Here is a 16906-nt window from a genome sequence, read left to right on the forward strand (position 1 = left end):
CTTGGCACCTAACTCCATGAGCTCACTTTGGATGATCTTGCACCCCCCCCCCACTTCCCTTCCCATGTCATTGGTACCAAAGTGGACCATGACCTCTGGGTGCTCACCTTCCCACTGCAGCCTCGATCCGAGATGTCTCCGGCCCTGGCACCTGGGAGGCAACAATCTGGAATTCTTGTTCTCTTCCACAGAACCTCCTTTCTGTCCCTCGAACCAATGAATCCCATATCACTGCAGCAGAGACTCGACTGTTGTGCTTTCCTCTACTAGGTCATCCCTTCAACATTATCCAAAGCGGTATAGCTGTTGTTGAGGGGAATGTCCACTTGTGCACTCCATACAAGCTGCCTATCACCTTTCCCCTTCCTGATGGTCACCTAGTTAATTGTGTCCTGCACCCTGAGTGAAACTACCTCACTGTATGTCCTGTTGATCAACCTCTCGATCTCCTGAATAATCCAGGGTTCATCCAGTTCCAGTTCCAATTCACTAACATGTCTGAAGGAAGCTGCAGCTGGATGCACTTTTTGTAAGTATAGTTGTCAGGGACACTGGAGGTCTCCCTATCCTCCCATATCCCACAAGAGGAGCATTCCATTGTCCTGTCTGGCATCACAACAGCTCTAACTGTGAAATAAGAAAGCAAGAAAGAAATATTAAACAAATAAAGCTATCTACAACCTCCACCTTTCCTTGCCAAAGTCATTATAAGCCAAATCCTGAACTCACCACTCTAATACTGGCCCATTCACACCATGGCCACTCTCTGCAAGCCTCGACTCTTTTTATTGGCCCTAGTTAAGTGCCTAATTATGCACACTCCAACGTCTCCTCAGGTGGTACACAGAATGCCTAACTGTTCCCACTCACTTCTTTTGAACTCTCTCTCCCATTATACATTCCAACATCTCCTTGGTAACTATGGCGCACAGAATATAGAAAAGGAAATGTATGGGTGACTACATGGCAAGTGGATTGTAATGGAGAAAACGAGGTGTACTTCAATCGAGAAACAAAATGGAATGAAGAATTTTCCATAATAAACTAATAACTAGTGAGAGATTGCAATTCAGGGGTATCTTGGTAGGGTGGGAGAGTATCACCATTTTCCTTCTAGGTAGCCTCTAACCTGGTGGCATGAGCATTGATTTCTCTTTCCAGTAACATTTTTTTATTTCTTCCACTTTATTTCTTTTCTCCTTTTCCCCTTCCTTTTCTTCTATTCTACACTCTGGCCTCTTACCCCTTCTCCTCAGCTGCCTTTCTCCTCCCCCAGGGCCCCTCCCTTCTCCTTCCCTTTCTCCCATGGTCCACTCTATTCTCCTATCAGATTCCTTCCTCTCCACCCCTTTACCTTTCCCACCCCCGTAGCTTCACCTATCACATAGAACTTACAACATAGAAATCTACAGCACATTACAGGCCCTTCAGCCCACAATGTAACCTACTCTAGAAACTGCCTAGAATTTCCTACCGCATAGTCCTCTATTTTATGGCATGTTTACTTATTCTATATAAATATTTCCAAATTTCTCAACATCTACATGTTAAATGCAGTCACTGCATCAACATGACAACAGAAATATTTCTGAAATCTGATGGAAGCATTCATTACAGTTTGCTCTAAACTGGCCATCAGGAATACCTGTACCTTGTGCTTTGATAGAAACATCCCTTCAGTACTTTGACATTCTATTTGTTAACAATTTTTAAAAATTATTTTGTTCTCCCTGATGACAAAGAATATTTGCCCATTTGCCTTTTATAGAAAATGGAAGCTTCACAATTTTTGCCCACACCAAACCTCACTGTGGACTTGTTACATTTGCAGCTTCACACTGTCTCACAAGAACATAAGAACACAAAAAGTGGGAGCAGGAGTTGGCCATCTGGCCCTTCGAGCCTGCTCCACCATTCAATAAGATCATAACTGATCTGACCATCGACTTATCTTCACCTACCTGCCTTTTCCCCCCATAACTCTTAATTCCCCTTACAAGAGAAAGTCTGCAGATGCTGGAAATCTGAGCAACACACACAAAATGCTCCATCCTTCTTCCAGCATTTTGTGTGTTGCTTGTCTTAATTATAATTACTGAGTAGCTTCCACTGCTTCATTAGGTAGAGAATTCCACAGATTCACCACTCTTTGGGAAAAGCAGTTCCTCCTCATCTCTGTCCGAAATTTACTCCCCCAAATCTTAAGGCTATGTCCCCTAGTTCTGGTCCCATCTACTAGTGGAAACAACTTTCCTGCCTCTATGTTATCATAGAAGATCTCCTCTTATTCTTCTGAATTCCAGCAAGTACAGTCCCAGGCGACTCAATCTCTCCTCATAGACTGACCCCCTCATCTCTGGAATCAACCTGGTGAACCTCCTCTGCACTGCCTCCAAAGTCTGTATACCCTTTTTCAAGTAAGGAGACCAGAAATGCACGCAGTACTCCAGATGCAGCCTCACCAGTACCCTGTACAGTTGCAGCATAACCTGCCCACTCTTATATACAATCCCTCTGGCAATGAAGGCCAACATTCTATTTGCCTTCTTGATAGCCTGCTGCATCTGCAAACCAACCTTCTGTGATTCATACAGAAGCACTCCCAATTCCTTATGCATAGCAGCATGCTGCAATCTTTTGCCATTTGAATAATAATCTGGTCTGCCATGTTTCCTTCCAAAGTGGATGACCTCATATTTGCCAACATGGTCCTCCATCTGCCAGACCCTTGCCCACTCACTTAACCTATCTGTATCTCTCTGCAGACTCTCCACACAATTTAACTTTTCCACTCAATTTTATGTCATCAGCAAACTTAGATACATTACACATTATACATCTCTTCCAGATCATTAAAATATATCGTGAACAGTTGTGGTTCCAGCACCGACCCCTGCAGCAAAATGTTCACCAATGATTGCCAACCAGAGTAACAACCGTGTATCCCAACTCTCCGCTTTCTATTGGTTAACCAATCCTCTATCCATGCAAATATATCACCCCCAACTTTATGCATCCTTAACTTCTGGGTAAGTCTTTTATGTGGCACCTTATCGAATGCCTTCTGGCAATCCAAGAAAGTAACATCCATCTGTTCCCCTCTGTCCACAGCTCCTCAAAGAACTCCAGTTAATTTGTCAAACACCTTATCCACCTTTGTAACTGGTAACTTACAAAGAGAGCTTTTCAAGATTCAGCTTTTCCTCCTGACCCATTTAATAATGTGGTACAGCACTGGGCAGGCCACTTGTCTCACAACATTGTGCAGGTACTAAATGTTCTCCTCCTGTTTATCATCCAAATCCCTTCATTTTCAGGTGAATATCTAAAAGCCTCAATTTCCACCAAACTGGCTGATTCTCTAGTAGACTATTCCAGGTATCGACCACTCTCTGCGTAAAAACTTGCTACTCACATCACCTTTAAACTCTCTCCTAACTTTAAAGCATGTCCTCTGGGAACAGAGCATGTCCAGGGAAACAGATTTTGATTTTCCACTTCATTTCTCTGTAATTTTGTAATGAAATACCACTTTAAAATCAGCAAACATATTTACAACTTGAAATTTATTGGTTGATTTCTACTGAAAAAGAAATTATCCCCTTGTATATCCTCCACAGGATTTTCCATGGTTAATACGGATTCCTCATCTACCAAATGATTTACTCTCTAGCTATTCAGTCAGGCCAGACCAGACACAAGCAACAATTCTCTTCTTAACACTACTTGAGTATACCAAATTTATTTTAACCTCTTCCCTTCTGCTTGCATTCCCTCTTATGATGACTGCTAAAAGTATTTCTACTTCTGTTACTCTTTCAATAGCAGCTGTATCTGTCAAACCAAAACCTTCTGACAGTCTTCAACCTAAAACGTTAACTCTGCTTCTCCTTCCCACAATCTACCTGACTTGCTGACTTTTGAAACATTTTCCTCTGCAGTTATGATTTTCAGTATCTGCAACATTTTCCATTTTCATTTCCGTAGCTATTATAACACCTCTCGTCCTCTCAATTATCATCGTGAGTGGGCCAGCGAAGGAGTGGAGCTTTGAGGCTGTGACTCGAGAGATGCTGGCAGGTTTGGCAGTTGGTCTGTGCAATCAAGTCAATCAAGATTTGAATAGCTCAGACTCAGCAGAAAGCAGCTGATTGGGCAGTCGAGGTCAGGTGACCAAACATTTTGAAAAGCTCAAACAGATAAATAGAGGGATAGCTCAAACGAAGCAGCCAGTGGAAAGTGGCCAGATCATGAGTGGGCCAGTGAAGGAGTGGAGCTTTGAGGCTTTGACTCGAGAGGCTTCGACGAGAAGCGGTGGAGGACAAGCTAGCTTGCAGTTAGTTTTTACAATGGCTCCTGAGACGGTGATGTGCCTCTCATGTGAGATGTGGCAGTCGTGGGGAAACGCCCCTCTCCTGCAGAGTCACATCAGCCAGAAGTGCATACGGCTGGGCGATCTGGAAGACCGTGTAAGGAATCTGGAGCAGCAGCTGGATGACCTTCGACTCATAAGGGAGAATGAGGCAGTCATAGATGAGAGCTACAGGAAGGTAGTCACACCAAGGCTGTCGGAAGCAGGTCGTTGGGTGACAGTCAGAGGGGGGAAAGCGAAGGTGAGCAGACAGGTAGTGCAGAGCACCCCTGTAGCCATTCCCCTGAATAATAAGTTTACTGTCCTGGATACTGTTGGCGGGGACGACCGATCAGGTGTGAGCCACAGTGGCAAGGCCTCCGGCACTGAGTCTGACCCGCTGGTGCAGAAGGGTGGGATGGAGAAGAGGAGAGCTGACGTCATTGGAGACACTATAGTCAGGGGAGCAGACAGGAGATTTTGTGGACGTGAGAAGGACACCCGCATGGTTTGTTGCCTCCCGGGTGCCAGGGTCCGGGATGTCTCTCACCGGGTGCACGACATCCTGGTACGAGAGGGAAAGCAACCAGAAGTCGTGATACATGTTGGGACCAATGACATAGGCAGGAAGAGGGATGAGGTCCTGAAGTGTGAGTTTCGGGAATTAGGCAGAAGGCTGAAGAACAGGACCTCAAGGGTGACGTCCTCAGGATTGCTGCCAGTGCTACGTGACAGTGATGGTAAGAATTGGAGGAGATAGCAGTTGAATGCGTAGCTAAGGAGTTGGTGCAGGGAGCAGGGTTTTAGATTTTTGGATCATTGGGATCTCTTCTGGGGAAGGTGGGACCTGTACAGATTGGATGGGTTGCACCTGAACTCGAGGGGGAGCAATATCCTTGCAGGTAGGTTTGCTAGCATGGTTCAGGAGGGTTTAAACTAATTTGCGAGGGGGATGGGACCCAGAGCGATAGAGCAGTGAAAGAAGTGCATGGAGTAAAGCCAGATCTAACATACAGAGAGGCTTTGAGGAAAGAGAAGCAGAATAAACGGTGTAAAGACAGTAAGGTAGAAGGGCTGAAATGTGTGTACCTCAATGCAAGAAGCATCAGGAACAAAGATGATGAACTGAGAGCTTGGATACATACATGGAATTATGATGTAGTGGCCATTACAGAGACTTGGCTGGCACCAGGGCAGGAATGGATTCTCAATATTCCTGGATTTCAGTGCTTTAAAAGGGATAGAGAGGGTGCAAAAAGGGGAGGAGGGGTGGCATTACTGGTCAGGGATACTATTACAGCGACAGAAAGGGTGGGTAATTTAGCAGGATCCTCTTTTGAGTCAATATGGGTGGAAGTCAGGAACAAGAAGGGAGCAGTTATTCTACTGGGGGTATTCTATAGGCGCCCTGGTAGCAGCAGAGATACAGAGGAGCAGATTGGGAGGCAGATTTTGGAAAGGTGCAGAAATAACAGGGTTGTTATCATGGGTGACTTTAACTTCCCTAATATTGATTGGCACCTGATTAGTTCCAAGGGTTTAGATGGGGCAGAGTTTGTTAAATGTGTCCAGGATGGATTCCTGTCACAGTATGTGGACAGGCCAACCAGGGGGAATGCCATACTAGATCTAGTACTTGGTAATGAACCGGGTCAGGTCACAGATCTCTCAGTAGGTAAGCATCTGGGGGACAGTGACCACTGCTCCCTGGCCTTTAGCATTATCATGGAAAAGGATAGAATCAGAGAGGACAGGAAAATTTTTAATTGGGGAAAGGCAAATTATGAAGCTATAAGGCTAGAACTTGCGGGTGTGAATTGGGATGATGTTTTTGCAGGGAAATGTACTATGGACATGTGGTCGATGTTTAGAGATCTCTTGCGGGATGTAAGGGATAAATTTGTCCCAGTGAGGAAGATAAAGAATGGTAGGGTGAAGGAACCATGGGTGACAAGTGAGGTGGAAAATCTAGTCAGGAGGAAGAAGGCAGCATACATGAGGTTTAGGAAGCAAGGATCAGCTGGGTCTATTGAGGAAGAAAGGAGCTTGAGAAGGGGTTGAGAAGAGCAAGAAGGGGGCATGAGAAAGCCTTGGTGAGTAGGGTAAAGGAAAACCCCAAGGCATTCTTCAATTATGTGAAGAAAAAAAGGATGACAGGAGTGAAGGTAGGACTGATTAGAGATAAAGGTGGGAAGATGATGTGCCTGGAGGCTGTGGAAGTGAGCGAGGTCCTCAATGAATACTTCTCTTCAGTATTCACCAATGAGAGGGAACTTGATGACGGTGAGGACAATATGAGTGAGTTTGATATTCTGGAGCATGTTGATATTAAGGGAGAGGAGGTGTTGGAGTTGTTAAAATACATTAGGACAGACCAGTCCCCAGGGCCTGACGGAATATTCCCCAGGCTGCTCCATGAGGTGAGAGAAGAGATTGCTGAGCCTCTGGCTAGGATCTTTATGTCCTCGTTGTCCATGGTAATGGTACCGGAGGATTGGAGGGAGGCGAATGTTGTTCACTTGTTCAAAAAAGGTAGTAGGGATAGTCCGGGTAATTATAGACCAGTGAGCCTTACGTCTGTGGTGGGAAAGCTGTTGGAAAAGATTCTTAAGAGATAGGATCTATAGGCATTTAGAGAATCATGGTCTGATCAGGGACAGTCAGCATAGCTTTGTGTAAGGCAGATCGTGTCTAACAAGCCTGATAGAGTTCTTTGAGGAGGTGACCAGGCATATAGATGAGGGTAGTGCAGTGGATGTGATCTATATGAATTTTAGTAAGGCATTTGACAAGGTTCCACACGGTAGGCTTATTCAGAAAGTTAGAAGGCATGGGATCCAGTGAAGTTTGGCCAGGTGGATTCAGAATTGGCTTGCCTGCAGAAGGCAGAGGGTGGTGGTGGAGGGAGTACATTCAGATTGGAGGATTGTGACTAGTGGTGTCCCACAAGGACCTGTTCTGGGACCTCTACTTTTCGTGATTTTTATTAACAACCTGGATGTGGGGGTAGAAGGGTGGGTTGGCAAGTTTGCAGATGACACAAAGGATGGTGGTGTTGTAGATAGTGCAGAGGATTATCAAAGATTGCAGAGAGACATTGATAGGATGCAGAAGTGGGCTGAGAAGTGGCAGATGGAGTTCAACCCGGAGAAGTGTGAGGTGGTACACTTTGGAAGGACAGACTCCAAGGCAGAGTACAAAGTAAATGGCAGGATACTTGGTTGTGTGGAGGAGCAGAGGGATCTCGAGGTGCATGTCCACAGATCCCTGAAAGTTGCCTCACAGGTGGATAGGGTAGTTAAGCAAGTTTATGGGGTGTTAGCTTTCATAAGTCGAGGGATAGAGTTTAAGAGTCGCGATGTAATGATGCAGCTCTATAAAACTCTGGTTAGGCCACACTTAGAGTACTGTGTCCAGTTCTGGTCACCACACTATAGGAAGGATGTGGAAGCACTAGAAAGGGTACAGAGGAGATTTACCAGGATGCTGCCTGGTTTAGAGAGTATGAATTATGATCAGAGATTAAGGGAGCTAGGGCTTTACTCTTTGGAGAGAAGGAGGATGAGAGGAGACATGATAGAGTTGTACAAGATAATAAGAGGAATAGATAGAGTGGATAGCCAGCGCCTCTTCCCCAGGGTACCACTGCTCAATACAAGAGGACATGGCTTTAAGCTAAGAGGCGGGAAGTTCAAGGGGGATATTAGAGGAAGGTTTTTTACTCAGAGAGTGGTTGGTGCGTGGAATGCACTGCCTGAGTCAGTGGTGGAGGCAGATACACTAGTGAAGTTTAAGAGACTACTAGACAGGTATATGGAGGAATCTAAGGTGGGGGCTTATATGGGAGGCAGGGTTTGAGGGTCAGCACAACATTGTGGGCCGAAAGGCCTGTACTGTGCTCTACTATTCTATGTTCTATGTTCTATTATATTCCCTCTAATTTCTTTCTCTTGTTAAATGTCATTACTTTTCAGTAGTGTACCACTTTTTATAGATTATTTCTCATTAGATATCCTCTGCCTTTTAAGAGTTGGCAGTATCAACCTTTCTGGTTCTTAGGAAAAGGATTATGGTTCACACAATTTGGTGATTGTAAATTTATCCAAAAGAAGTCATCATGATCCAATGCTGAGCTTTATGGCACAACAGTAGCACATTTAACTCCAGATTACAAGGCTATGGGTTCATATCATGTCAGTGTCACAAACACTGTGTTAGATTCTTTTTGGGGCCAGCATGCAATCACTTTAAAGCACCAGAGAGGACTGATGAGGATTCAGTTCCTCCTGCAGTCTGTAAGGAAATTGTATGTTCTGCGTGAGTTTCTTCTAGGTGCTCCAGTTCCCTCTGATATTCCAAAGATGTAAAGCTAGGGTTGGTGAGCTGTGGGCATGCAGTGTTGATGCAGGAAGTGACACTTGCGGGCTGACCCCAGCACAATCCTGATTTGATTTGACCCAAACATTGCATTTCATTGTGTGTTTTGATATTTCAATACACGTGATGAATAAAGGTAATCTGCTTTAAAAGGTGAATGGAATTATGGGATGAAAACCCTCATGAAGAGCTCTGAGCTGTCTTGCCACAATGTTCCCAAAACATCACAAACATGGTTACAGAAAGTAGCTGGCTGTCTGCTAAACAAACTGAATAAAAACACTTCACAAGCTTCAAGCTTCAAGCCTCCAACTGCCCAGCATACCTCGGGGATAGCACAATCCATGAACTAAGACAATCCTTCCTGTGAGATCCATTTCTTGAATGACAATCCAGTGAGCACTCATCCTGTTCATGGTCACCCCGTCTATGCAACCCACAAGAACACAGAGCCTATAACAGCACGTCCAGTGCTATACCACCTCACTGAGCTGCTCAGCTTTGTTCAGTTTACTACATTTTTCACTGCTGCTGTTTGCACGGCAAGAATAAAAGCTGTGTACTTATTGGGAAAATGAGTTGGGAGACACTTTGGAAACTCAAGTGTATTGCCACTTATCAGTGTCAGATTATGCTAAAGAAAAATTAATATTTAGCAGTTACCTTTAACAACATTAAGCTGCTGACTCCTGCTCGTAAAATAATTCAAAAAAGTTGTTTTCTACATTTCATCCTCTACTAAATAATTGTTTCAGATGAGCAAGCAGATTGAAGAAATGCTACATCAAGCTTTGGACCAGACACAAACCTGCTGGATGAAAGTCATCAGCGATTTCAGGATGCGAGTGCTGGATAGCTGACCTGCGGTACACCACATGAACTCGACCTTTCTCCTCTTCCTCTGCTTGCTTTCCCTTTTCGAGTGGTTCGATAAAATATTCCCCTTGAACTGTTCGGATCATGCCAGCCTAATGAGAAGGTCAAAACCAGGTTAGACTCAAATCTAAAACACATCCCGCCGCGGAACGTAAGGAGTCTGACTGTATGTTCTTGCTTGGTTTTCCTCGGGGGGGGATCTCTGGTTTCCTCGCACATTCCAAAGACATTGTTTAGTTAATTGGTCACATGGGCACAACTGGGCAGGAAGGATCTGTTACCATGTTGTATCACCAATTTGAATTAAAATTTATCATCTTAACACAAAATATTTGTGCAGGATGGGTGAGGGAGGCACCTGATATTCTTTTATTTTCCAAATGTAAATTCACCCTCACCTCAATAGTTCTAATTTTACTAAGGTTGAAAAACACTTGCCAAAAAGGATAGATCAGGTCACACTGCTTTTTCAGAGCAACATGAAGAGAAATGAGCTTTATCAAGGGGAAAATTCTGCATCACACCAGGAATTCTTGTGGCACTTCCTAAGATATATTGCACCTTGCAAGTCAGTCATAGTTGTGCAGTACACAAATAGGAAAGAGGTTAGAGTCTAAGCTCTTCCTATCCATTACTTGTCCAAGTGCCTTTAGCAAGTCAGACTCAGTTATGCTGCACAGAAATGGCCCTTCCTTTTCCCCTCGGGGAAGAGTGGCAGAGCTGAAACAGAGCAGTATAGAAGGCGCATGGCATGTTTGCGTTTACTCATCAAGGCATTGAATTCAAAAGTTCAGAAGTCAAGCTGTAATTTTATAAAATTTTGGTTAGGGCACATGTGGAGAATTGCATTTGATTCTGGTCACCCCATTATAGGAAGCACGGGGAGGCTTTGGAGAGAGCGCAGAAGAGGTTTATCAGGATACTGCCTGGATTGAAAGATGTGCATTATGTGAAGAGGTTGGACAAATTTAGAGTTGTGGACATAATTAAACCAATTAGTTTGGTGAAACATTGTGGATGAAAGTGCCTGTTACTGGGCAATAGAACTGTTACATGTTTTATTGTTCAAAACCTCCAGTCTGTAGTCATCTACAACACCAACCCATCACTTAACTGATCCCACTCAATTCTCTCCCTCTCCCACTACCCTCGTACAGTCTTAAGTTAACCAGCAGCAATAGAGTAAAGCATTCAGGCAATGACCTGAGTCAAATAAGCCCTGTAGCACCTAGGACACAAAACTGCCACCTGACAATGCTTTTATCATCACTCTCTGTTTAATAAATGATTTGGTCACCAGGGCTTAAAGCTTTAACTTTTCTTACTCGCTTTACTTTATGTCATCTGTTTGACAAAGAATAATTATGATTTACTCCGCTTGTTTTGAAACTTCCTATGTTATGATTTTCAGCATCACTAGGTGATTCCAATCCATACATTTTTACAGCTGATGGCCGCCCTTCACTGACACAAATGGGTTCACCCTCTACTGTCAAAGAGTCAAATGGAGCACACAGCCATTCCCTTCAGTTAGCAGGTAGAGTACCAGCTGAACGAGATCCCTATAGGCCTGTGCCCCTCTGTTCCTTTTTAATTATGTACCTGTGTGAATGCCTTTTAAATATTGTAATTTCAGCAGCCTCTACCATCTCATTCCACATTAGATTAGATTATGAGAACATTCTTTTATTGTCATTTAGAACTGCATGCATGCATTGAGAAATGATACAATGTTTCTCCGGAGTGATATCACAGAAAGCAGGACAAACCAAGGACCAACACTGACATAATTATAACATATAGTTACAGCAGTGCAAAGCAATACCATAATTTGATGAAGAACAGACCATGGGCACAGTAAAAAAAAAGTCTCAAAGTCCCAAGTCAATCGACTCCTGAGTCCCCGATAGCAGGCGGCAAAAGGGAGAAACTCCCTGCCATAAACCTCCAGGCACCGACAACTTGCGGATACCTTGGAAGCAGCTGACCACAGCCGACACTGAGTCCATCCGTATACCCATCACCTCAGATCTCATGCGTTTCCCCTCTCACCTTAAGCCCGTACCCTCTTGATTGAGACTCCTCTACCCCGGAAAAAAAATGAAAATGCTCCCTATCTACAATCCTCATGATATTATACACCTCTCAGTCTGGACACTCACACTCCAGGTAAAAAAAGCAGTTTATCCAGGCTCTCATTATACACCTCTCAGTCTGCAACACACACTCCAGGAAAAACACAGCTTACCCAGGCTCTCATTACAACAAACCCTCTATCCTGGAAACCAGCTCAATGTTGTTTCTCTGCACTCTTTCCAGCTTAATGACATCCTTCCGAAGCTTGGAACAGATGTAGAGTCAGAATCAGGTTTAATATCACTGACGTAGGACGTGAAATTTTTTGTTTTACAGCAGCAGTACAGTGCAAGACATAAAAAAACCATTAGTTCAGTAAGAAATAGTAAAAAATGTTCTGCAACAGGTGAAAAATGGGGAAGTCATGCTCATGGGTTCATGGACTGTTCAGAAATCTGATGGCAGGGGGGAAGAAGCTGTTCCTAAAACATTGAGTGTGTGTCTTCAGACACCTGTCCCTCCTCCTTGACGGTAGCAATTGGGAAAAGAGCATGTCCTGGTTGGTGAGGGTCCTTAATGATGGGTACTGCCTTCCTGAGGCCTCACTTTTTGAATTTCTTTGCATCTGGAGAGGCTACTGCCTATGATTGAACTGACAGAGTTTACAAGCCTCTCTCTGCAGCTTATGCTGATTCTGTGCATTGCCCTCCACTGTAGACAGCGGTGCAAACACTTAGCATACTCTCCACGGTGCTTTTGTAGAAATATGCAACTCTTTGATGACATACCAACTCTCCCTAAACTCTTCATGAAATATAGCTGCTGGGATACCTTCTTCGTAATTGTGTCAATATATTGGGTCCAGGATAGACATTCAAAGATGCTGACATCAGGAACATTAAGCTGTTCGCACTTTCCACTGCTGACCTCTTGATGGAAGACCGGTGTGTGTTCCCTGACTTTCCCTTCCTTAAGTCCACAATTAATTCCCCGGTCTTACTAACACTGAGTGCAACATTGTTGTGGTAACACATCCAAGTGTGGTCACATGAGATCAGCTCTGAACCATGAAGACAAGTGTACCTCCTTCATCACACTGTCTGTTTGACACTTCACGGAATGGCACACTGTCTCCCTGTTCTATCACACTCTCACTAAGACACTGCAAATCCTGTCCCAGTTTAACTTACAAAAATCAAAGCTCAAAAGTTCAAAGTACATTCATTAACAAAGTGTGTATACTATATGCAACCTTAAGATTCATCACCTTACAGGTAACCAGAAAACAAAGAAACCCACGGAACCCATTAAAAAAACACCAATGTACACAAAAAACAAACCGTGCAAACAATAAAAGCAAGTAAATTTCAAAACTGAAGTTCACAAAAGTGAGTCCACAATCACGAAGCCAGTCACAGCCAGTCCGGGAGGCCATTGGTTACAGGCCACAGCTTCAGTTCAGTGCAGAGATGAGTAAACCTTGCGAGCAGTGAGCAGAACACTGTCCCATCCTCTCCTCTGGCCCTGACAACCCGATCTTTTCAATTTGGCCCAGCACTTAAGTCAGCCAAACAGTGGGTTGTTCCTTGCTCTCAGACACAGACCTTGCCACTTTCGATCTGCTCTCAGGCCTGGGCCACACCACTTCAGCTCTGCCTCACCTCAGTTCTGCCACTTTGAATCGGCTCCTAGCCCACAGCAGCATTGCTCCCTCTCCACCGTCAGCCCCAGGCCTGGGCCACACCACCTTGATTCGGCCTATACATAACACACTGCAACAGTCCTGCACCTTTGTGTCTTCATTCACGCGGCAAAAGTGACAGGTGGTTCAAAAGCTGAACTCCAAAATGGAAGTTGAGGCTTTTGATTGCCGAGATCATTTTCGAGACAAAGTATGAGCAATAAACAGCTAATAGTTGTGTTTGCACCAACTTAAACCAGAATCAAAACTTTTGCACTTATTTGAGTTAATTTCCATCTGCTGCTCCTTCACCCACTTTTCCAGTTACTCTAGATTCTGTTGTAATTTTAGATAACCATTTTGTGGTCCACTATACCACAGAATTTGATGTCATCTGAAAACTTGCTAACCTGGGGTATTGCCTAATAACAGTGACAGAATGGTGATGCACAGTCAATGGGTGTATTGGTCTAGTAGGTTAAGGCATTTCCATTCATCGAAGTCATTTCCATTCATCACAAAGATTCATCTGATATCTTTGTGTGTGTAGTTGGTGGAAATCTTATGCCTGTGAGGCATTACCAAAGAAGCCTACAGTTTCTGTAGAGACTTAAAATTTCAATTATTCTGTCATTGTAAAACTGCTCTTTTTTGACTGATGTAAATAAGATTCATGTCAAGATATCTGCAGCAGAACAGGAGAGATTTTTGAGGATATTCCAGGTAATTAAATCAATGTTTCAGTTCATTCCAGTATTTATCAGAAGAAATAATTCAGCACCCCATCCTGCAATACTGCAGCAAGCTTGGCTCTCTTCAGGGAATTACTGAACCAATCTGCTTTGGTAAAATTACCCAGTTGGACAAAATGCAAAGCAAGGAATGCCAATTTGGCTGGGATTCCTAACTTCATTTCCATGAAAACTCCATGAAAATCTTAAAAACAAATCACCAACCATGGAAATCTTATATAAAATATTGATTTTGATAAGCATAAGGCCACAAAACATAGGAACAAAATTAGGCCATTCAGCCTAAGTCTGCATCATGGCTGATTTATTATCCCCCACAAACTATTCTCCTGCCTTCTTCCTGTACCTTTAATGCCCTTGCTAATTAACAATCTATCAAGCTATGCTTTAAACACATCCAATGACTTGGCCTCTCTAGCTGTCCGTGGCAATGAATTCCACAGATTTACTATGTCTGCCCAAAGAAATTCCTCCTCATCTGTTCTAAAGGGAAACCCTTCATTTCAAAGGCTGTACCCTCTGATCCTAGACTTACTGCAGGAAATATGCTCTCCACATCCACTCTACTTACACCTTTCAATATTCAGCAGGCCAGGCAGCATCTCTAGGAAGAGGTACAGTCGACGTTTCGGGCCGAGACCCTTCATCAGGACTAACTGAAGAAAGAGCTAGTAAGAGATTTGACCAAAGAGCAAGACCAATTCTCTTACTAACTCTTCCTTCAGTTAGTCCTGAAGAAGGGTCTCGGCCCAAAACGTCGACTGTACCTCTTCCTAGAGATGCTGCCTGGCCTGCTGCATTCACCAGCAACTTTGATGTGTGTTGCTTGAATTTCTAGCATCTGCAGAATTCCTCTTGTTTACCTTTCAATATTCGGTAGGTTTCATCCCTTCAATCTTTAACATTCAGCGAATACAGGCCCAGAGACATCAGATGCTACTCATACATTAACCCTTTTCATTCCCGGGATCATTCTCATGAACTTCTTCTAGTCTCTCTCCAATGCCAGCATGTATTTTCAAAACTGCTCACAAAAGTCCAACAGTCGGACCAACATCTTATAAAGTCTCAGCATTACATCCTTCCTTTTATATGCTAGTCTTCTTGAAAGGAATGCTAACATTGTATTTGCGTTCCTCACCACTGACTCAACCTGCAAGTTAATCTTTAGGGAATCCTGCATAAGGTCTCCCAAGTCCCCTTGAACCTTGGATTTTTGAAATTTCTGCCAGTTTAGAATATAGTCCATACCTTTATTCTTTCTACTGAAGTGCATGACCACACACTTCCCTACATTATATTCCATCTACTATTTACTTGTCTATTCTCCTAATCTGCCCAAGTCCTTCTGCAGAATTCCTGCTTCATCACCGCTACCTGCCTCTCCACCTATCTTTGAATAAATAATCTGCAAATGTGGCCACAAAGCCATCGATTGTATCATCCAAATCACTGACATTTAACATGAAAAATGTGGTTGCAACACCAACCCCTGCAGAACACCACCAGTCACCAGCAGCCAACTAGAAAAGGCTCCCCGTCCTCCCACTTTTTGCTTCCTGCCAGTAAGCCAATCTTCTGTCTATTCAAGTATCTTTCTTTAATGGTATTACAGGAAAATTTATTGTTTAGCAGCCTTATGAAAATCCAAATAAATAACTCTCCTTTGGCCTATCCTGTGTGTTATTTCCCCAAAGAATTACGACAGATTTGTCAGGCAAGATTACCTCCTAAGGAAACCATGCTGACTTTGGCCTACTTTATCACGAGCCTTTATGTCCCCTTAAACCACATCCCTAGTAATGAAACCCAGCATCTTACCAACCACTGTATTCGATCTAACTGGTCTACAAGTTCCTTTCTTTTGCCTACCTTCCTGTATAAAGAGTGGAGTGACATTTGCAAATTTCCAGTCAACTGGAACCATTCCAGAATCTAGTGATCATTACTAATGCTCCACAATCTCTTCAGCTACTTCTTTTAGAACCTTGGAGTGTAGTTCATTTGTTCCAGGCTACTTATCTACCTTCAGACCTTCCACCTTCCCAGCACCTTCTCTTCAGCAATCGTAACTATACTCACTTCCGCTCCCCGACACGCTTGGATTTCTGGCATATTGCAGGAGTCTACCACAGAGAATATTGACGCAGAATACTTTTCAGTTCATCTGCCATTTTTTTGACCCCCATTACTACCTCTCCAGCATAATTTTCTAGCGGTCCAATATCCACTCGTGCCTCTCTTTTACTCTTTATATATCTGAAAAAATATTTGGTATCTCTGTTACATTATTGGCTAGCTTACCTTCATATTTCATTTTTTTTCTAGTTGCCTTCTGTCAGTTTGTATAAGCTTCCCAGCCCTCTAGCTCTCCCACTAATCTTGGCTATATTGTATACCCTCACTTATACTTCTCGTCTGTCTTTGACTTCCCCTGTCAGCCACAGTTACCTCATCCTCCCTTTAGAATACTACTACTTCTTTGGGATGCATCTATCCTGCACCTTCCGAATTTGTCCCAGAAACACCAGCCATTGCATCACTGTCATCATCCCCTTCCAGTTAATTTTAGCCAGCTCTTCTCCCGTGACATTGTAGATCCATCCCAATACGGGTGCATCTGATTTTAATTTCTCCCTCTCAAGCTGCAGGATGAATTTCATCATACTATGATCACTGCTTCTTAAGGGTTCCTTTACTTTAAGCTCCCTCAAGTCTGATTCATTACACAACACCCAATCATTAATTGTATTTTCCTGAGTGGATCCAACCACAAGCTGCTCCTATCTCTTG

The 16906-nt window shown here is 43.6% G+C and overlaps 1 protein-coding gene across 4 annotated transcripts in view; it reads right to left on the reverse strand.

The window, feature by feature from the left end:
- Positions 1-16906, reverse strand: part of adamts3 (ADAM metallopeptidase with thrombospondin type 1 motif, 3) — a 382283-nt gene that overhangs the window by 311263 nt on the left and 54114 nt on the right. For all 4 annotated transcript variants that reach the window (XM_063069111.1, XM_063069113.1, XM_063069112.1 and 1 more), the window contains exon 4: positions 9537-9696. In XM_063069111.1, coding sequence (XP_062925181.1) covers positions 9537-9696 — 160 coding nt within the window. The remainder of the gene's footprint in view (positions 1-9536; positions 9697-16906) is intronic.

The sequence above is a fragment of the Mobula hypostoma genome, chromosome 16, assembly GCF_963921235.1.
Source record: "Mobula hypostoma chromosome 16, sMobHyp1.1, whole genome shotgun sequence".
Lineage (NCBI taxonomy): Eukaryota > Metazoa > Chordata > Chondrichthyes > Myliobatiformes > Myliobatidae > Mobula > Mobula hypostoma.